At 43.9% G+C, this 23921-nt stretch overlaps 1 protein-coding gene across 1 annotated transcript; it reads right to left on the bottom strand.

Moving 5' to 3' along the window:
- On the bottom strand, positions 1 to 23910 carry LOC135562533 (coiled-coil domain-containing protein 86-like). The gene is made up of 4 exons (XM_065005033.1): positions 23461 to 23910; positions 4129 to 4318; positions 829 to 906; positions 1 to 89 (listed from the first exon to the last, which is right to left on the bottom strand). Exons 1-4 carry the CDS (start codon positions 23908 to 23910, stop codon positions 1 to 3), a joined length of 807 nt encoding a protein of 268 aa, XP_064861105.1.
- Positions 23911 to 23921: the final 11 nt, after the last annotated feature.

Raw genomic sequence — 23921 nt, 5'->3', positions numbered from 1 at the left:
TCAGGGGGTCAGCCGGCCAGAGAGGGGGAGAGTGGAGGAGAGGGATTGGAGGGGACGGGTGACACCATTGAGCCCTTTGTTACTCATCCCTGGGTAGGGACAGGATGAAGGGGGGAGTGGAGGGACTAACTGCCTGGTTAATATTTTGGGATAAAGAGAACAATTGTTGATATATTTTTTATATAAGGGAAAAATTGTAGAACCGTCAATACTACAGTACCTTAACAATGCCAACTACAGCTTCAACAACAATGAAAATATTATATTATCACTGCTAATCATATCATAAATTGTTCTACAAAAAAATATAAATAATGAACCTTTTCATAAACAAAAAGGTATTGAAGTAAACATGAAAATGGATACAAAATAAAATGATAAACACATATTGAACAAAGCTGAGCAAGTGATTCAGACTTCATCCTCTCGTTATGAGTCTGCCATTGCCTTTCTACCGTTGTGTCTTATCAATGATCTCCACAAGTGTTTAACTCAACAGCAGGTCCTCAGGGTCTGTGTGAGAGAGAGAGTGCTCAGCTCGGGTCTAAAGAGGCCTGCCACCTCTACCCGACATCAACCTCTAAAATGAATATTGATATGCTAATGACGTACAACACAGGGGACAAAGGCCCAACGCTACCACTGGACACCAATACAATGGCCCTTAACTCAAGTCCCTGACATTTTTACAACCCAACATGTGTCACTTGTGTCATTCTCAGACAATAAAGGGACCAACAACTGTCCTTCCTTTTCGGGAATCTCGCATGCTCACTTTTCCTTTTTTGTCTTCTTTCTGTCGACTCTGCATGGCTGGCCAAGACTGACCTTCTGGGGACTCTTGGGTTTTGTGGGGCTTTGTTTCAGTAGGGAATATCTGTCTCTTTAGTGCGACGACAGGCAACCCTGCAGGGCAGACACAATGTCATGAGGTCAGGGTTCAAACCTCTAAGGCAGAGTTAAGGCTCTTCCCAGCTTGGCTTAGGGGATGCTGACCTGTCGAGGACATGCCTGTCTGGTTTGTAGGTGGTCGTTGTTGGGTCTTCTGAGGGGCAACTAGTGGCGCAGACGGATAGACAGACAGGCAGAAAGATGGACAGACGGATGGGCAGACAGCCAGAAAGATGGACAGACGGATGGGCAGACTGCCAGATGGACGGAAAGACAAACAGACCGACAGAAACAGGGACTGTTTAGGGACTGTAAGCTTTAAGACAATTTACGTTTAGATTAATTCATAATGGACTTGGATCAGATTTGAAAAAATATTACCCTTACCATAACCCCCATATTTCCGTGGCTAACTGTACATAAGACTTCAGTTACAAAGGATTAATTGCTAACCTTCACCCTAACCTGAGCAAAGATAATTGCAGATCAGGGGTAGCTTCTAATCTACAGCCAATTATATTCCACTTTGTCCAGTATTACTCATGGCATTACTCAATGGTGACAGAATAAAGTAACAGGAGAGGGCGATAGAAGACGGGGATGTTGGACCTTGATTGAAAAACACTCCAACCTTAACCATTTTATCCAAAACAACCCTGAATCATTCCATATTAAGAAGTAGATGTTATCTGAGGGTCAAGGGGTGTGCAATATTTAATTGTTGCATAAACAATTGTTGGTCAAAGTCATCACTTGTCTTTTCCAGGTGATTATAACCCCCCCCATAACCTATAACTCCTAAACAAACACCTGGATAACTGAGAGTTATGACTTCCTATTGTAATTGAGGAGAGACAGGAGAGGAGAGACACTCAAGGTTGTGCCTTTGCTCAGGGACACTTCAGCAGGCCATCGGTGCCACTGGTGGCTCTTAATTGGATTCTAATTGAAATCTCTGTTCCGTCCTGCTCATCCCCGCCACAGTTAGAGAGGTGAGATGAGACTCCCTACTCCCTTCTGCTTGCCCAAAGATGAGATGAGGGCGATGAGTTATAGCTCTCGGTCTCCAGAATTACAGGGCTCCCATCCCCAAATACAAAGCCTCTTCATGTCCTCACACCTCTTGCTTGTTTTGTTTTAGCCTCTTTCATCGATAAAAACTCTTTCTCCTTGTTTCGTCTCTTTCTTTTGGTCTTTTCCCCCCAATCTGCTTGACTTCTGTCACTTTTTAATTTTCCCTTTCTCTCCTTCTCTTTTCCTTTTGTTGCTTCCATCTCTCTATCTTTCACCCTCGCTCTCTGACCATCAGCAGTCTCATCACAGAGCAGGGCGAGGCTCCTCTCCTGTAATGATGGATGTAATCATTTCACTCCAAAATTAATGTATTTATTATTAGTCATTTATTTGCTGATGAATCATACTCGGTGTCAGAGCAAGCTGGACAAATGGCCTGCTGCAAGAATCAGAGGGGTCAGGTATTTAAAAGCCCACATTTATCATGGTGTCACTGTTAGATGTCATTATTGCTGAGCTGGTCTTGATTCGGTAAATTAGAAAACAATTCATCGGAACACTGAAAAATCACACATCAGAGCCTGGGCTAAAAAAGCTAGTTGTCATAGTGTGGTTGACATTTATACTTTTTCCTCTTTCCTTGAACCTCCTCTAAATTCTATTTTAGTGTTAATTGGACTATGTTTATCCACCTTCCTTCCTATGGTAAGCATCAAGAAGTCTGGAGAAGGAAGTCACTCTAACGGCACAAACAGACTAACCCAAACAGACTAACCAAAACATGCTAAGCAAAATCAGGATGGTTGTGGAGGGAGGGAGGGGGGCAGTTGTGGTAGTCTGCGGCATGCAAGAGTGTGTGTGTGTGACAGAGAGGATGGGGATTTAAAAAACACAGATAAGAGACACCCGGCGGACGACACACTACTCCCGGACAGTAATCCCATAGTCTCAGACTCGTGACCCACTTTCTTGGAGGAGCGGGACAGAGCAGCCGCAGCCCCTTGCCCAGCCCAGTCCAGGAGCCTCCAGAAGGCAGGGTGGAGGGGTTGGGGTGGTGGAGGGTCCCCCAGACAAAGGGATGGGCAGACTCCTGGTCCTTGGGGGCCATTGCTGCCACGCCTCTGTCCCAGTTCTTTGCCCAACCTCGACGTTTGTTATATGTACTATATGCTAACATCCATCGATAGACAGGCTTTTATGAAGGTGTCCGTCCCTACATGGGCTTTTGTCAACATGCTAAGGAAGAAAGAATAGACATAATGCTGGATAGCATCTCTGAGCCCTGATGATACTGCTCTCTAGTTAGCACTTACTTAGCTAAGTGTCACCATTCACCCATCAAGGAAACTGATATTTGCAGGTGTTTAAGATTTAAGATGCATAATGGACAAAGTTTAGTGTTCTATCATTCGTAAAGCAGAGTAACAGGGCTAGCTACTCCAGAATAACCCTTAGAGGCTTGTGGCATCTGGTATGACCATCACCATCCGATCAGAGGCTTGACCCTTGTAGGACTATCCTATCAGACAGCTGAAGATGTCTCTTTGGATGCCCCTTGCACAGTTAGCACTGTACCCCCTACTGCGAGTACCATATAGGAGATACTCCCAGACCAAGGGAAAATGGCGGCCGAAGGGGAATCCAAGCCATTTCCTAATTAAACCAGTGAATAAATCACAGATTATCCACCCATACAAGACAAAAGAACAGCTTATCCTTTATTTTATCTTACCTATTGTAAACACAGTGACTTAAGATGGGACGCGTGCCTGATGTAAAATAGGTCAACAATGCAGAGTTGAAATATTAGATCATGTTACCCTCTATATCTTTCTTTTTTTACTCCCTCTTTCTTTTAGAAAACATCTCCCCACTGGCACCACAACACACGCAGGTCTTACTTCTCTCTTTATCTTAATCTCTGGCAGACTTTAAGTGTCTGGCATCGGGGCAGAATCCCAAACTGGAGAGGAGCGCGTTTGGACTTAATCCCCTTACCCCTAGACTTGAGCCGCCCTCAATTCACCTCTCCCAAAGTAGGCCAAGAACCAAGAGCCTCCACAGGGGAGGCAAGCAGCATCCCCACCAACAAGCTCTTAGGCTCAGCATCAACACGATGCCAGCATGGACACATGCATGCACACTCACGCCTCCAGAGTGTACAGTATGACACACACCCCTGTGGCCCCCTCCACCCACCCCTCTGTGGCAGGCCTTGCCCACATGGCTGCATGTAGCTGGGCTGACTGACTGGCTCAGTAGGAGGGCATCCGGCAAAGCGCCGCTCCCGCGCCTTTTGCAGGCTCAAGGCCTGCTCCCCCAGATTAGACAGGGCACTTTCTTCAAGTGTGGCGGGGCCCAACAGAGGGTTAAGACCCAGGGAGGTGGTGGTGAAGGAGTGAGAGGGAGTTATCTGAAGAATCAATGAATAACAGTAGATTTAGCACCATTCATTTATACTGTCATTTGGCACTTTAGTTATTGTAAAAAGAGTATCAAAGAACCCATACTAGTACTAGATTAATTTTACAGCACAAACCAGCGTAAACTCTTGAGGATAAATTCATTGATTATTTATTTTTATGAGGTGCCAACTTCACAGGGCCGTGAGTGGGGTACTATGGCTTGTCTCCAGGGAAACCCGTGTTTGTGAATGGCCGCCTTGACGACAGGTGAAACTAAAACCATGACAGGCCTGTGACAGTGTTCCCTCAGCATGTGGTCAATGGCCAGGTCTCCCCACTAAAAGGAAATGTAATGCAAAGTGTGGGGCTGGCTGAATGATGTACATCACCTGAAATAACCTACCTGATATATCCTCAATCAATTGGCAATTTGACATTTTTGTCATTTAGCAGACGCTGTTATCCAGATTGCATAGTTTTTGTACTTTTTTTTGTACTGGTCCCCTGTGGGAATCGAACCCACAACCCTGGTTTTGCAAGCACCGTGCTCTACCAACTGAATGACTATGAAGGACAATGTGCACACACGCTCACATAAACAAACACTCATCAATAAGCTTTCTCAGCTATCAAGAGTCTCACAATAATGACATTAAAACTAGAAAGACCACGGTCAACAAATTAATAAACATAAACACTGCTGGACAAATATCTAGGAAAATATCAATGTAAAGTTCTATCATCAATGATAAACTTAAATTCATTATCTCAGCCAAACATTTACACTATGAATACATATGCTCTATTCAATCTGTAAAGCTGAAGCGTTACAGATTCCTCGATATGTAATGGTAATTCCTGATTACATTGACAGCATTTACCATGAATGCAGTCTCTGCTAAATCAGTATCATTGCCTTTAAATTTCAATCACGCTGTAAAGTTGGATTTCTGCAATGTGGATTGAATAGAGCCCATAGTGTGCTTGCAATCCTTAGAAAATATATTCGATTGCAGCATCCAATGATTTAGGTTGTAACTATACATTTTTGGAAGCATTCATGGGATAATGTAGCAGTAAAGGATGACTGAACAACACTGCCACCACCTGGCAGCTAGGTCAAACTACACTAAGGTTCTGAGAAAATAATGGAATATATGCTACAAAACTGGATCTCATTATATGCACTTTATAGTTGTGGCGATAGTCGCGGATTGGTTGATGCTCAATGTTTAATTTAAAGCTTTCTACCATCACATCTAAATCAGTATGACACCAATGTCGATGAAATGTAGCAAATCAGCTTGATCAGACGTTCACAACACACTCCCCGTCTTTCATTATGATCTGTACAGACTTTACCGAGAACCATATACCATATGTTTTACAGGGTCGTTAGTATTTGAGTTTCAGATAATTTTCTGCCACCACATAGCTCAAATTCTAGACATCGGATTAAAACGAGAGTATAGCTTCCAAAAAGTGACAATAAGACTTCACATTTGTCGGATTGACTAAATTACTAGATGCAACAGTTTGTATTAAAATTATAATTTTGTCATGTGCCCATTAAGAACCAACCAATGTGCTATCTTTTCCAGACGAATTATCAAGAGTTCTAAAACCGGTCCCAAAGCACTTGGGTTGTCACGCAAAAGCACCAGTAGCCGGCTAACAACTGGCTGTAGCTAGTTTACACAAGCCAGATGAGAGGCAAGCTAAAAGCAAAGGAAACTATATTTTCTATGGAAGGTTTTTCATATGGCTGACGTCATCTGTGTAAACTGCTGACCTTGACACTTGCGTGTAATCGAGTACAAACACATGAGCACAAATAAACTAACGAACGTTCTTGCCTGCTATTATAGCCAGTTAACTAGCCAACTAGCCACCAGCTACAAGTCAACAAGACTGGCTGTATGGACAGATCGTGCACCACACCTCAATGTTGTCAATATATCCTACATTCTTCCACAAAGCATAGTTAGCTAGTCAACACCAAACTTTGGGAAACTGCCATGTTACTAATTTATAATACATGCAATGGGTATTGCTTATCTAGCTATTCCATACAGTTAAACTTGCCTGATAACTACATGTGCAGCCTGATTTCAGTTTCAGCAAGACATGCTAACTTCTTACCATTACCTATAACAGGGGCAGGTTAGCATTTTTTGGGGGGTATAATATTTCAGCTCCTGTAACTTTCTCATTCATAATTATTAATGATTTAATCTAGGTCGGATAATTATCTATCATCATGGTAGCATCCACATTAATGTAGAAGTGTTCAGAAACATATTCTATTCTTATTAACAATAGATGTGACTCCAAAATGACACAATACATTATTTACCATTAATTTCTACTGGGCACAACATAATCTGAAACACAACCAAAATAAACTGTAATGCATCCAATACATTTGTAGAGTCACAAGCTTAATATAGTCATTGCGTGCTTGGAATATGGGACAAAATACTTTACTTTTGTCTACTTTAATACACATATAAGTGAATTTGTCCAAATATGTATGAAACTTTCAAATGGGGTGACTAGATAAATGAAGTGCTGTCATTTCTAAACGGTAAAACAGATATGTATGAAAATACCCTCAAATAAAAGGTGAAATTCTGTACTGTCGCCTCATATGAAACATTTGATCTCAAATCCAAAATGCTGGAGTATAGAGCCAAATTAAATGTTTTAGCTTCACTGTCCAAATAAATATGTTGGTGAGTGTGTCATTTAACATTTACATTTAAGTCATTTAGCAGACGCTCTTATCCAGAGCGACTTACAAATTGGTGCATTCACCTTATGACATCCAGTGGAACAGTAGTGCATCTAAATCTTTTAAGGGGGTGAGAGGGATTACTTTATCCTACCCTAGGTATTCCTTAAAGAGGTGGGGTTTCAGGTGTCTCCGGAAGGTGGTGATTGACTCCGCTGTCCTGGCGTCGTGAGGGAGTTTGTTCCACCATTGGGGGGCCAGAGCAGCGAACAGTTTTGACTGGGCTGAGCGGGAACTGTACTTCCTCAGTGGTAGGGAGGCGAGCAGGCCAGAGGTGGATGAACGCAGTGCCCTTGTTTGGGTGTAGGGCCTGATCAGAGCCTGGAGGTACTGAGGTGCCGTTCCCCTCACAGCTCCGTTATTCAGCCATGTGTCATTGAGAAAAATATATACTTCGCAATAACATATATTTTTTGGTCAGTAGGTGTGCAACATAACAAGTTACTGGTGTGTTGGACACGGTCACATATTGATAGAGAGGTCTATAGAAACTGTCTGCATTCCTGATTTTTGTAACCATTAGCTAATCTGTGTAATATTGACATTAGCTCAGAACCCCTTGTTTTGCAAACATGGTCTCATTTTATCAATTGCTCGGGCTAATCAATAGGCATTTCATTAACTCTGTCAAAATAATATGTAGCTTCAAGTTACAGGTAACTGCCAAAATAAAGGAAACACCAATGTAAAGTGTCTTAATAGAGCTTTGGGCCACCACGAGCCGACCAGAACAGCTCGAATGTGCCTTGGCAAGTGTTTGGAACACTATTCTTCCACGATAAATTCCGTAATTTGGTATTTTGTTGATGGTGATGGAAAACACTGTCTCAGGTGCCACTCCAGAATCTCCCATAAGTGTTCAATGTTGTTGAGATCTGGTGATTGAGACACACAAGGTTCAAGTTTCAAGTTTTATTAATTGTACAGTACAGAATACACCATCCAACGAAACGCTTAGGTGCAAGTGTTTAAATTGTGCAGCATTTATCAATAATAATAAGAGTCTGGGAGCAGCAGTTGGGATGTGTGTGTTGCATGAATGTATGTGTGTGTGGATGTGTGCATGAGTGAGTGCATGTGTGCTAACGTGTGGAGTGTCAGTGCAGGTTGTCAGTCCTGTTCAAGTGTTCAGCAGTCTGATGGCTTGTAGATAGGGCTCCCGAGTGGCGCAGCGGCCTAAGGCACTGCATCTCAGTGCAAGAGGCGTCCCTACAGTCCCTGATTCGATTCCAGACTGTATTACATCCGGCCCTGATTGGGAGTCCCACAAGGCAGGGCACAATTGGCCCAGCGTCGTCCGGGTTTGGCTGGAGTAGGCCGTCATTGTAAATATGAATTTGTTCTTAATTAACTGACTTGCCTAGATAAATAAAGGTTATATAAAAAAACAGTCTCTGAGCCTGTTGGTATAATGCCCCGATACTGTCTGCCTGAGTGAACAACTCGTGGCTGGGTGTGGGGTCCCTGATGATGCTGTGGGCCTTCCTCAGGCATCATTTCGTGTAGATGTCCAACTAGGCCGTCTTCACCACCCGCTGGAGGGCCTTGCGTTCATGGACGGAGCAATACCTGTACCAGACTGTGATGCAACCAGCCAGAACACTCTCGATGATGCAGTGGTAGTATTTGGAGAGGACCCGGGATGGAATGGCACATTTATTCAGCCATTTCAAGCCAGCCATTGGTCCATTTCAAGTTCTCAGTGATGTGGAAACCGAGGAACTTAAAATGGCTGACTCTGTCTACTGCAGTCCCATAGATGTGAATAGGGGCATGTTCCCTCCTCTGCTTCTTGAAGTCAACAATCAACTCCTTTGTTTTGCTGACGTTGAGGGAGAGTTTTGTTGTTGTCATGTCACCATAACTCCAATTCACTTACCTCCCTCCCTATAGGCTGACTTGTCATTGTTGGTTATCAGGCCTACAACCGTGGTGTCGTCAGCAAACTCGGCTTTGTGAGTATTCACTCTTTTGAGAATTTTCCTCATGTCAGCTTTGGAGAATGAAAGCACCTGGTCGTCGGGAGCAACAAGACCCTTCCTGGATGGCTCGGTACTGTCTCCCTCAAAGTGAGCATAGAATGTGTTAAGCTCGTCTGGGTGACGAGCTCATCTCGCTTCGGTGAGCACCACACAGCTGGGTTTGCCTTAGTCAATGGTAGTGTATAGTCCTTGCCACATGAGTCATGAGTCTGAGTTGTAAAACATAAATTCAAGTTTGAGTCTGTATTGTCTTTTTGCATCCCTAATGGATTCGGGGAGCTCATACACATCTCGCGCCACTGACTCAGGAGGCATGCACACCATCCACCGCTTCCGAGTATATTACTTACTAATGTCTCTAGATAATAAAGTAGATGAGCTCAGGGAATGGATCTCCTTCCAGAGAGACATCAGGGATTGTAACATATTCTGTTTCAAGGAAACATGGCTCTCTCTGGATATACTGTCCCCGTCCATACAGCCATCTGGGTTCTCAGTACATTGCGCATACAGGAATAAAGAACTCTGCGGGAAGAAGAAAGGCAAGGGTGTATGTTTCATGATTAACTACCGATGGTGTGATTGTGATAACATACAGAAACTCAAGTCCTTTTGTTCACCCAACCTAGAATACCTCACAATCAAATGCCGACCGTATTACCTCCCAATATAATTCTCTTCAGTTTCAGTCACAGCCATGTATATTTCCCCTCAAGTTGATACCATGGCGGATCTCAAAGAACTACACTGGACTGTATTCAAACTGGAAACCACATATTCTGAGGCTGCATTTATTGTAGCTGGGGATTTTAACAAAGCAAATTTGAGGAAAATGCTACCTAAGTTCTACGAACACATTGACTGCAGTACTCGCGCTGGTAAAACATTCGACCATTGCTACTCAACTTTTCAAAATGCCTACAAGGCACTACCCTGCACTACCTTCGGAAAATCTGATCATGACTCCATTTTACTCTTCCCTTTCTATAGGCAGAAACTCAAACAGGAAGTACCCGTCTATTCAACGCTGGTCTGACCAATCAGAATCCATGCTTCAAGATTGTTTTGATCACGCGGACTGGGATATGTTCCGGGTAGCCTCTGAGAATAACATAGACAAATACACAGATACGGTGACTGAGGTCATCAGGAAGTGTATAGGAGATGCTGTACCCACTGTGACTATTAAAACCTACCCAAACCAGAAACCATGGATAGATGGCAGCATTCACACAAAACTGAAAGCGGTAACCACCGCATTTAACCATGGCAAGGTGACTGGGAATATGGCCGAATACAAACAGTGTAGTTATTCCATCCGTAAGGAATCAAACAGGCAAAACATCAGTACAGAGACAAAGTGGAGTTGCAATTCAATGGCTCAGACACGAGACGTATGTGTCAGGGTCTACAGGCAATCACAGACTACAAAGGGAAAACCAGCCATGTCGCGGACACTGACGTCTTGCTTCCGTACAAGCTAAACACCTTCTTCGCACGCTTTGAGGATAACACAGTGCCACCGACGGGGTCAGCTACCAAGGACTGTGGGTTCTCCTTCTCCATGGCTGATGTGAGTAAGCCATTTAAGCGTGTTAACCCTCGCAAGTCTGCCGGCGCAGACGGCATCCCTAGCCAAGTCCTCAGAGCACGCGCAGACCAGCTGGAAGGAGTGTTTACGAATATACTCAATCTCTCCCTATCCCAGTCTGCTGTCCCCATTTGCTTCAAGATGTCCACCATTGTTCCTGTACCCAAGAAAGCAAAGGTAACTAAACTAAATCACTATCGCCCGTAGCACTCACTTCTGTCATCATGAATTGCTTTGAGAGGCTAATTATGGATGTTATCACCTCTACCTTACCTGACACCCTAGACCCTCTTCAATTTGCTTATCACCCCAATAGATCCACAGATGATACAATCGCCATTGCTCTGCACACTGCCCATCCCATCTGGACAAGAGGAATACATATGTAAGAATGCTGTTTATTGACTATAGCTCAGCATTCAACACCATAGTACCCTCCAAGCTCATCATGAAGCTCGGGGCCCTTGGTCTGAACCCCGCCCTGTGCAACTGGGTACTGGAATTCCTGATGGGCCATCCCTAGGTGGTGAAGGTAGGAAACAACACCTCCACTTTGCTGATCCTCAACACAGGGGCCCCACAAGGGTGCGTGCTCAGCCCCATCCTGTACTCCCTGTTTACCCATGACTGCATGGCCACACACGCCTCCAACTTAATCATCAAATTTGCAGATGACACATAGGAGGGAGTAGGAACAGAGAGAAGTGATCTTATTGGCCGAAGTGGGAGGCGGGGGATGGCTTTGCACACGTCATGGATGTTTGTATATACATGATCCAGCACGTTGTTTCCTCTCGTGGGGCAGGATACAAAACGTGCTTGGTTAAAATCACCTGCAACAATAAATACTGCTTCCTGGTGAGAGAATTCTTGTTGGCTAATATTCTTGTAGAGTTCGCTGAGTGCTGCCTTGGTGTTTGCTTGTGGCGGTATGTTCACAGCTGTGATAATAACACAAGTGAATTCCCTTGGCATATAATGGGGTCGGCGTTTTAGCATTAGGAATTCCAGGTTGGGTGAACAGGAGCTTGAGATGTTTTCAACTTCAGTACACCAGGAATTGTTGATGAGGAAGCATACACCTCCCCCCTACTCTTACCAGAAGTCGCTGTTCGATCCATACAGAAAATGGACAAGTCGTCTGATTGAACAACAGAGTTAAGTGTATTTTCCATAAGCCATGTCTCTGTAAAAACAAAGACATGGCATTACCTGTTGTCCCTCTGCTATTTAATCCTTGCTCTGTGTTCAGAATGTTTATTTTCCAGCGATTGGACATTAGCAATCAGGGTACTAGGAAGACGAGGCCATGTAGCCAGTCTTTTCAGCCTAGCTTAGAGTCCCCCTTTCCTTCCTCTTCTTCATGATCCAGAAGTGTTTGTCGGTTGTAGGAAATGATTCCACGAACATTATGAGCAAACAAAGTAATAATTAATGCCAAAACAGCCGTTAAAAAGTTAAGTCGAGCAGGAACCGTCAAGATGCTCGCCCTCTTCAGCGCCACCATCTTAAATATCTTATATCACACACATACGCACAAACACACACACACCTCAATCCACCTCAAATGGCACAAGAAAGAAGATTGACACTCACCGTCTGAGATTGATATAAACAGATAAGATTAGTATTCCTGCAACATTATTTTGTTGAAATATGATTTAATCTCTTTAATTATCCCTTTAATCTTGTTAAAGGGAAAATTGACCCAAATTATACATTGGTTTTCTTACACCTCAGAGTATGGACCAAAGGGGTATCCTACGAAGCAGGTTTGAGGAGTTAGTGAGGTAACTTTGGTTAACTCTGAGTTCAACTTGGGATAACCAGTCATACTAAAGTGGCTTACCTTTTAGCCAGGCCACGAATCCTGGCCAGGGTCTGTGGATGTCTTTTGACCACGTTTTTGGATCCTCATGTCTTACTCATTTTTTATTAAAAAGGCCGATTTGGGTTCAATCAATTATCTTAATTTCTCAAACCAAATTATATTTCAACAAAATAATGCTTTGGGAATGCAGATCTTATCTTTCTAACTACAGAAACGATTTCAGAGCAAACATGACCCCGAGAAGAGTAGAAATACATTCTCAACTCAACAACTTTAATAAGGAAACAATAATCACATGATTTTGGTAATTGACCACAGGCTTTATGGTTTAAAATCAATCAGGTAGCAATGATGAACACATTGATAATGATGGATTTAGATACTACTATCTCCTAATCAGGGTTGGGGAGAAACTGATTACATGTAATAAGTTACATGTAATCTGATTTTAAAAAGTAACTGTAACCAGCAAAAATATTGTAATCATATTACAGATACTTTTGAAAAACTTGATTACTTCTTTGATTACTTTTAAATTCATTATGACACCTTTCTGTTTTCTCAATGACATTCAATTCAGCATAAAAAGTTTAAGTTTGTTCCACCTGAGCAAGTCTGACCACAAATCAGAGACCACTATGATGACAGACAAAATTTGTTTCATGAATCCTTTTTGTCTTTTTGTAATGCCTCTTAAGGGGAACGTAACCCACAAGTAACAGAAAGTAATCAGATTATGTTACTGAGTTTGCGTAATGCAAAAGTTACGTTACTGACTACAATTTTGGACAGGTACTACTAACTGTAACAGATTACATTTAGAAAGTAACCTACCCAACCCTGCTCCTAAATAGGTTACATCTCAAAAGTAGTATTACCTGTAGATACAAGTCCTCCTGTGTCTTTCAGTGTACAGTGTACCAATATTTGATAGCACTAATCAGATACTACACTCTACACACACACAGTATACTGTGGGCATAAGGATAAAAAATACATTCATGTTTTCTTCATTTTTCTCTCAAAACATGACAATTGTCCAAATAACAACTTAAAAATCTGCTTTTCACTCCACAAACATTTTCTGAGAACATCAATTCAATTAATTTGAATTTTAAGTCACTAGGACAAAAGGATCATACTCTTATTAAGACTGCACTTCTTCAGATACAGAAAGCCCACTTATATGCCATTAGCGTGAAAAAAAAAACATAAAAAGAGAAACAAACAATGACAATAACAAACAATGAACTAAAAACAATATGGATTTGAGGGGAATCATACTAAAAGAACATCCAGCCTAGCTATTTGAAATTTATCCCACTACGTTTGAGCTCCTATATTGCACGTGCCCTCCCTGTCCCACACACAAGCGGCCCCTACAGGCTATGTCGTTAAATCAAAACTCTAAGCTGCCAGTGCTCTAACCAGCTTACCGAAGTGGGGGAAAAAGGCATTATGGGAAAGCCAAAGTGGACACAAGTCAAAGGCAAAATGGCCATTAGAGTGAGGAGATTGGCCCGGGCTGGGGCATTGTCTTGGGGATTGTTGTGGCCGATTGGGAGTTTTAAGAGCTTTTACAGGAGGACTAAAAACTTCAGCTCTGGTTGGATCCCTGATATAGAGTGCAGAGTAATGACAGAAATGCTGTGGATTTAAAGGGCTCATCCTCTTCTCTCTCTCTCTTTCCCTCCCCTATTCCCTTTCTCTTCTCCCAGCTTTGGGAAGATTTGTTCATAATTTTTCATTACACAAATTGGTTTCCCCCTCAAAACCCCTGGCATCATTTAGGTTCGCCAAAGAGATAGTTTTCATGTTAGGGCGATGGAGTACAGAACATGTAGACAGACACTAAGCTAGTGTATTACACCCGCTCACACACTGCCCTGCTTTCAGCTCCTACCCATGAGCTGATGCAGAAGGCCAGGCATGTAGTGAGCTGTCCATCTGGGCTGATTCTGTAAATTATGTGCAGGCAATTGTCCAGGTAATTGGACCATAACAATGACCACCAGGTATAGCAGGGGTTATGTCTTTGTTAAACCTTGTAGGAAGGTCATTGGGTAGGTATAAGGAACATATAGAGGAACATTAGTTCTAATGTCCCACAGATTATTTAAACCCACACCGCACACCATCTATGGGAGTTTTTTTTAGGTGATATTGTACTTGAAAAATATGTACTTGGTAAAAAATCATACTACAATTCAAGAATAGAGGTGTGAATAACCTACTGATGAGTATTGGTGAACCTTACAGGATGCACCCCAGTGCACACATTGTTCTGAACACATTGCTTGGGAAGGTGAATGCACCAATTTGTAAGTCGCTCTGGATAAGAGCGTCTGCTAAATGACTTAAATGTAAATGTAATGTAATGAATACAATTAATATTCTCCCTGCTGTTGGTGTCAAGTGGGGTCAATTAATATCTGCATGTAAGAGCAGATGTAAAGAATTACACCAAGCCTGTGACATTTCTCTCATTATGAAGATTCCAAAAACACAATAGTTTGAGAAAATGAATCTACATCTATTTTTTTTGTGCACACAATGTACTCGAGTGACAACAACAATAACAATGCATTAATGACAAGGTAATGGAGACAGATGGTTTTGTTTTTGTCAAAATAGACATTTACCAAAAAAGAAAAAGATCAAATACATTTGAGTTGCTCACTTTAAACCTAAAATCAGCTTACTCCCAATCTCATGTTGTCTTAGTTGTTTCTTGCAGCCCCATAATAAACTGTTCCCTTTAGGAGTGACGAAATGAAATCCCCTGGCATGCAGCTCAGGGATTAAAGTAGAAAAAAAAAAGCCAAGGGCCCTCCTGGGAAAAACAGCTTGTTTTTGGTATATCTGAGAAAACAATTTCAGGACTAATGAGGTAGGTGTCTTGAGGAGCTTACTGCTGTTTCACACAATGATACATGAATAATATACCCCATTAAGATAAGTGTTTTCTATGTACAAATATAGCAAAAAACCCACAATATATCTTGGCAAACACGATACAAAACAAATATGTTTACTGACAAATATTATACAATATCTAGATGTTAATGTAATCTGGCTTGAAGGACCAAATACAGAAAATGCTATAGAATTATAAAGGACTGTAGGCTAAGTGCGTATGTCTGGTTTTCATTAGAATACATTTAATAATATTTCTCCCAAGCTTGCAAAATGTGGAAGCCTACATTTCATATAAAACAGTACAGTATGTTACAACATAGATAACTATTTGATTACTATTTGATTCCTTACACCAGGACGACCTCTATGATTGTCTGTGACTCTTTCCATTCAAATACTCATAGAAACACGCTGGAGCAATAACAATAACAGCATGCTAAGTCTCATGAGTCCATATCTGATTCATTTTTGTATAGTATTCTAAATCAAAGAGTCCATACAACTACTTAATCCAAATACAAACATACTGTTCCTATTCTACATGCTCTATATTAAATTGCCGAATCCAAGGAAGACCTGCTATTGACAGGCTCAATAAGGGATGATCCTTAAGCCTATGCTCCAGACATATTTAATATTTGACCGGTTTATTTGGGGGTGGGGTTAATTTTCTTAAATGGGGGGCATTATCAGAACAGACCCCATTGGGATGCCTCCGTGCTATAGTATAAACAACTATTTGTTTATTACATTGACGGTATTCCTGAAGATTTGTGCCTCATTAAATAGAGTTGCTGAAGCCTACAACCTCATCCCTTGACTACTTTGACAGATAGACTGCTGGGAAGGGGGGGGGATTATGGAATAACACTATGTAATTATCTCCTTATATGATAAGAGCGTAGGGGTTAGAAAGAGGGAGGCTGGGGAAGAGGGGTGATCCGGGGTGTTACAGTGTCAAGACCTAAGACGCTGTGAACAAAACAATATGATGGATGTCAGCACGCTACGACAGCTTGAAGCCCAATTGTGGTCCGTGTTTATTTTTCAAAGTGACAAATACATCAAATAATACTTTTATTAAAAGTAGGCTCTGAATGAATGAATAAATGAGAGAAAATCTCATCATTTTACCTGGACAAACAGTATGTGTATTACAGTAAATATGTGATATGTGAACTGGGATCATTGAGTTGAGATCTTCACAGGGAGCACAATATTTTTTGATTATAGAGAGATTACGTATTTCTGTGGAGTGTCATGTATGGCTGTGGTAGGATTGGATGGGATGGGAGACACGCGCCACGCAACGCTTAACTCCTTACGCTCCCCGTCTCGCTGGGACCAGTCATGCAGCAGCAAATTGGATATGATCATTATCCAGGGAGAGTGCTTGCATGTAAGTGTGTGGTGTGTGTGGTGTGTGTATTTGTGTGTTGGCAGGGGGGGGGTGCATTGCCTGTCCAGACATTGAGATGAGGCACAATGGAGAGTTAGTACAAGAATACATGCGTTGTCTTGGAAACGAACCCACTCTATGCAGCAAATTCATAACTTCATGAGATCTGTATTTATTCTGCTCATCATCACGTGATCCACTGCTATGTAGGATGGCCTGTAAAATGGTTCTTAAAACAAGAAGTAGTAGATTAGGTAGAGAAGAACAGAGCTTTTGATTCTAATGATTCTAATAATGTTCATTTATAATCATATACATGTAGGAGCTACTCAGGGTTAACTCAACAACATTGAAAAAAATACACCGATTTAGTCACACTGTGTTTGATAGCTTTTGTGAGGATTTGACTCAGTTTTGTAGTTACTACATGGGAATGTGTGGAAGGTGAAAAAACAGTGGGATACATTTCTAGAGCTTTATCATCAATCTACTATTGATATAACACTGCTCTCCAATGGCAAGCCAGACTACTGCAGAAGTCCTGGATATTGGTTTTCACTAGATAACACAGCCACAGTCAGATTCCACAGCCACAAAGTCAAAATTGGCACAAAAACAATAATTTGGGGTCTTAATTTAAGGTAAGGGTTAGGCATAAAGTTAGCAGTGTGGTTAAGTTTACGGTTAAGGTTAGGGTAAGGTTTAAAATACAATTTTAAGAAGAAAGTTATGGACGGGGTTTAGCCATAACTAAGATTTTGTGGCTGTGTTAACTAGTGACGACTCTGAAGTGAATCAAGTGCATCCAACTAACTACATTCTTCAGCAAAATGACCCATCAAATTGTCCAGACTTCATGAACAAGCCCTTTAACCTGGAAACTATGTTATGTCCACAACATCTCATCACACAAGGCACTTCTGTGGAACAACAAAGATAATGTTGTTAAAAACAAGTCTTTGTTCTTCTAGAAAGTTCTTAAAGACATATAACCTCCCAATATATTATAAAGAATTTAATTATATATGCAAAGCAACACTTTCAGGATTCACTCAATTAATTAAATCTAATTTGTTTTGGCAAACATGTCAAGATAGGGGCGGCAGGTAGCCAACACTGCTAGCTAGCCAGCTAGCTCCCGATAAGCAGCATTGTAGAAACTTCACACTCAACGGTACGACTTGATTAGGGTAGTGTCAACAACGCAGCTAGCCTACCCCAGCAGTACTCTATCATTTTAATCATTTTAGTCAATTAGATTCTTGCTACGTAAGCTTAACTTTCTGAACATTCGAGACGTGTAGTCCACTTGTCATTCCAATCTCCTCTGCATTAGCGTAGCCTCTTCTCTAGCCTGTCAACTATGTGTCTGTCTATCCCTGTTCTCTCCTCTCTGCACAGACCATACAAACGCTCCACACCGCATGGCCGCAGCCACCCTAATCTGGTGGTCCCAGCGCGCACGACCCACGTGGAGTTCCAGGTCTCCGGTAGCCTCTGGAACTGCCGATCTGCGGCCAACAAGGCAGAGTTCATCTCAGCCTATGCCTCCCTCCAGTCCTCGACTTCTTGGCTCTGACGGAAACATGGATCACCACAGACAACACCGCTACTCCTACTGCTCTCTCTTCGTCCGCCCACGTGCTCTCGCACACCCCGAGAGCTTCTGGTCAGCGGGGTGGTGGCACCGGGATCCTCATCTCTCCCAAGTGGTCATTCTCTTTTCTCCCCTTACCCATCTGTCTATCGCCTCCTTTGAATTCCATGCTGTCACAGTTACCAGCCCTTTCAAGCTTAACATCCTTATCATTTATCGCCCTCCAGGTTCCCTCGGAGAGTTCATCAATGAGCTTGATGCCTTGATAAGCTCCTTTCCTGAGGACGGCTCACCTCTCACAGTTCTGGGCGACTTTAACCTCCCCACGTCTACCTTTGACTCATTCCTCTCTGCCTCCTTCTTTCCACTCCTCTCCTCTTTTGACCTCACCCTCTCACCTCCCCCTACTCACAAGGCAGGCAATACGCTCGACCTCATCTTTACTAGATGCTGTTCCTCCACTAACCTCATTGCAACTCCCCTCCAAGTCTCCGACCACTACCTTGTATCCTTTTCCCTCTCGCTCTCATCCAACACTTCCCACACTGCCCCTACTGGATGGTATCGCGCCGTCCCAACCTTCGCTCTCTCTCCCCCGCTACTCTCTCCTCTTCCATCCTATCATCTCTTCCCTCTGCTCAAACCTTCTCCAACCTATCTCCTGATTCTGCCTCCTCAACCCTCCTCTCCTCCCTTTCTGCATCCTTTGACTCTCTATGTCCCCTATCCTCCAGGCCGGCTCGGTCCTCCCCTCCCGCTCCGTGGCTCGACGACTCATTGCGAGCTCACAGAACAGGGCTCCGGGCAGCCGAGCGGAAATGGAGGAAAACTCGCCTCCCTGCGGACCTGGCATCCTTTCACTCCCTCCTCTCTACATTTTCCTCCTCTGTCTCTGCTGCTAAAGCCACTTTCTACCACTCTAAATTCCAAGCATCTGCCTCTAACCCTAGGAAGCTCTTTGCCACCTTCTCCTCCCTCTTGAATCCTCCTCCCCCTCCCCCCTCTCTGCAGATGACTTCGTCAACCATTTTGAAAAGAAGGTCGACGACATCCGATCCTCGTTTGCTAAGTCAAACGACACCGCTGGTTCTGCTCACACTGCCCTACCCTGTGCTCTGACCTCTTTCTCCCCTCTCTCTCCAGATGACATCTCGCGTCTTGTGACGGCCGGCCGCCCAACAACCTGCCCGCTTGACCCTATCCCCTCCTCTCTTCTCCAGACCATCTCCGGTGACCTTCTCCCTTACCTCACCTCGCTCATCAACTCATCCCTGACCGCTGGCTACGTCCCTCCCGTCTTCAAGAGAGCGAGAGTTGCACCCCTTCTGAAAAAACCTACACTCGATCCCTCCGATGTCAACAACTACAGACCAGTATCCCTTCTTTCTTTTCTCTCCAAAACTCTTGAACGTGCCGTCCTTGGCCAGCTCTCCCGCTATCTCTCTCAGAATGACCTTCTTGATCCAAATCAGTCAGGTTTCAAGACTAGTCATTCAACTGAGACTGCTCTTCTCTGTATCACGGAGGCGCTCCGCACTGCTAAAGCTAACTCTCTCTCCTCTGCTCTCATCCTTCTAGACCTATCGGCTGCCTTCGATACTGTGAACCATCAGATCCTCCTCTCCACCCTCTCCGAGTTGGGCATCTCCGGCGCGGCCCACGCTTGGATTGCGTCCTACCTGACAGGTCGCTCCTACCAGGTGGCGTGGCGAGAATCCGTCTCCTCACCACGTGCTCACCACTGGTGTCCCCAGGCTCTGTTCTAGGCCCTCTCCTATTCTCGCTATACACCAAGTCACTTGGCTCTGTCATAACCTCACATGGTCTCTCCTATCATTGCTATGCAGACGACACACAATTAATCTTCTCCTTTCCCCCTTCTGACGACCAGGTGGCGAATCGCATCTCTGCATGTCTGGCAGACATATCAGTGTGGATGACGGATCATCACCTCAAGCTGAACCTCGGCAAGACGGAGCTGCTCTTCCTCCCGGGAAGGACTGCCCGTTCCATGATCTCGCCATCACGGTTGACAACTCCATTGTGTCCTCGTCCCAGAGCGCTAAGAACCTTGGCGTGATCCTGGACAACACCCTGTCGTTCTCAAATAACATCAAGGCGGTGGCCCGTTCCTGTAGGTTCATGCTCTACAACATCCGCAGAGTACGACCCTGCCTCACACAGGAAGCGGCGCAGGTCCTAATCCAGGCACTTGTCATCTCCCGTCTGGATTACTGCAACTCGCTGTTGGCTGGGCTCCCTGCCTGTGCCATTAAACCCCTACAACTCATCCAGAACGCCGCAGCCCGTCTGGTGTTCAACCTTCCCAAGTTCTCTCACGTCACCCCGCTCCTCCGCTCTCTCCACTGGCTTCCAGTTGAAGCTCGCATCCGCTACAAGACCATGGTGCTTGCCTACGGAGCTGTGAGGGGAACGGCACCTCACTACCTCCAGGCTCTGATCAGGCCCTACACCCAAACAAGGTCACTGCGTTCATCCACCTCTGGCCTGCTCGCCTCCCTACCACTGAGGAAGTACAGTTCCCGCTCAGCCCAGTCAAAACTGTTCGCTGCTCTGGCCCCCCAATGGTGGAACAAACTCCCTCACGACGCCAGGACAGCGGAGTCAATCACCACCTTCCGGAGACACCTGAAACCCCACCTCTTTAAGGAATACCTAGGATAGGATAAAGTAATCCTTCTCCCCTCCCCCCTTAAAAGACCTAGATGCACTATTGTAAAGTGGCTGTTCCACTGGATGTCATAAGGTGAAAGCACCAATTTGTAAGTCGCTCTGGATAAGAGCGTCTGCTAAATGACTTAAATGTAAATGTAAATGGTAAGAGCGTTTGGACAGTAACCGAAAGGCTGCTGGATTAAATCCCCAAGCTGAAAAGGTAAAAAAATCTGTCGTTCTGCTCCTGAACAAGGCACAGATACCGGGTATTGGAACAGTTGGAGATTTCTGCCGCTGGCCCCAAAGGAACAACATTTTTTGCCCGGAAGCAAGTGGACCCCTGCCATCTAAACAATTGACAACGAAACAGCTCTATAACTAGCCTCAAACAACCTTCTAGGAGGAAGATAACTCGAGAGAGACGCAGCAGTCCCACTGTCGTTATTGTGGGCTCATCTATGATCCAAAATGTTTCTATTCGGAAAGCAGAGACCATCTGTTACCCGGGTGCCCGGATCCAGGACATTGACTGCATGATCCCGCTACTCATTATAAACACATGACTGCTTCAGCTATCACTGTCCATGTAGGGTCAAATGATATTAAACTACAGGAATCTGAGCAACTTAAAAAGGACTTTAAATCACTGATTCATACTGTACTTAAATCAGGTAAACAATGCATTATTTCAGGTCCATTCCCGTCTCCACGCTCTATGGATAATCATTTCAGTCGTATACGCCAGCTACACATCTGGCTTAAAGGTTATTGTTGTTCAATAAGCATACAATATGTGGACAATTTTACAGCTTTTCTACATCGACCAAATGTATTTCTTTGGGATGGATTACATCTGAATAGGTATGGTACAAGCATTCTCTCCTCAAACCTGGCTCTCACTATAGCCTCATACAGGGCATTTGAGAATTGACAATATATAGCCATGGGGGTTGATCCTCGGAATTGGTCGATTCCCCATCAGGCTATACGGACTGCTCCCCCCATAGCTTTAAATACTGTAGCTCTACAGGTGCTGCTAACATGGATGAAACTTTTGATGGACTTTATGTTATTGTTACACTACTGTCACTTCCTCGCACAGGCAGAGGGGTTTTGTTAGAAGTCATCTTATTTCCATCCAACTCAGGCCTGTCAGTAGTTACACAAGGAAGCGTCGCTCATCTAATATTACCTTGAATGCTCCATCTGATATGAGCTCTCGAAATAGTGGCCTAGGAATTATTCATTTCAATGCTAGAAGCTTGATCCAAAAGCTATATTTGATTGAAATACTGGTCTCACAATCACATGCTGACATAATGATTATATCTGAATCCTGGCTGTGTGTCTCTGTTCCAGACTCAGATGTTCTGTTAGCTGGGTATAATGTCTACAGAGCAGACAGAGTGGGTAGACGAGGAGGTATTGCCATATATGTTAAACGCAACCTAGATGTCACTGTGTCCATTTCAACTTCTGTTCCGAAACAGTATGAATGCTTAGTTCTAAATGTGGTCCTTGGTCATTATGCACTATTAACGCTAGCGGGAGTTTATCGCCCACCCCCTGCTCCGGTATCTGCACTAAGCACATTGTTTGAGTTCATGTCTAATTATGTCAACTCTGAATGATTGATTATCGGAGATCTCAATCTGGACTGGCTGATGCCAGCATTGTTTAAATTAAAAGATATTTGTAACTAACTAAATCTTACTCAACTAATAACTATACCTACCCGTCCTAATCCAAAAGACCCCCAAAAATCTACATTAATAGACCTTATCTTAACAAATACACTCCACAAATATATAGCTAGTGGGTTATTTGCTAATGACATCAGTGACCACTGCCCTATTGCATGTATCAGAGATACTAGGCTAAAAAAACCTGACCCACGTATCATTTTAAAGAGAAATTATAAACACTTCTCTTTATCCATGACCTTTATTATTCAGAGCTTTTATCCGTAAACTGCATAATGGACCCAGTTTTAGCGTTCTCTTTCTTTTCATACATTTTTACCTTCATGGATGATAAACACGCCCTGTTAAAGTGACTTAGGGTAAAAAAATCAAACTAATCCTTGGTTCTCCTGTGGTTTGAAAATCCTTTTTCTGCAAAAGAATCAAGCATGGTGTTACGCCCGTCATCGGAATGAGACCAAAGCGCAGCGTGGACAGTGTACATCTTCTTTATTTAAAATGAACACCAAAAAACAACAAAAGAAACCGAACGTAAAGTTCTGCAGGGCTATACAGCTACTGTGCAAAAACAAGATCCCACAACATAGGGTGGAAAACAGGCTGCCTAAGTATGATAACCTAAGTATGATTCGGGGCGTAGACCCCGCTTCCGTGGAACCGGACTGTGGATCGTCGCCGGAGGCTCCAGACCGTGGATCATTGCCGGGGGAACCAGACTGTAGATCGTCGCCGCCGGAGGCTCCGGACCGTGGATCGTTGCCAGGAGTTCCGGACTGCCGACTGTCGCTGGGGGCTCTGGACTGCCAACCGTCGCTGGAGGCTCTGGACTGCTGATCGTCGCTGGGGGCTCTGGACTTCCAACCGTCGCTGAGGGATCTGGACTGCCGACTGTCGCTGGGGGCTCTGGACTGCCAACCGTCGCTGGAGGCTCTGGACTGCTGATCGTCGCTGGGGGCTCTGGACTGCCAACCGTCGCTGGGGGCTCTGGACTGCCGACCGTCGCTGAAGACTCTGGACTGCCGACCGTCGCTGGAGACTCTGGACCTTGGATCATTACTGGAGGCTCCGGGCCGTGGATAATCACTGCAGGCTTCGTGCCGTGGATCATCACTGGAGGCT

The sequence above is a fragment of the Oncorhynchus nerka genome, linkage group LG19 (assembly GCF_034236695.1).
Source record: "Oncorhynchus nerka isolate Pitt River linkage group LG19, Oner_Uvic_2.0, whole genome shotgun sequence".
In the NCBI taxonomy this organism is placed as follows: Eukaryota; Metazoa; Chordata; class Actinopteri; order Salmoniformes; family Salmonidae; genus Oncorhynchus; species Oncorhynchus nerka.
The sequence above is the reverse complement of the archived record's forward strand: the minus strand, read 5'-3'. Positions and strand labels throughout refer to the sequence as shown.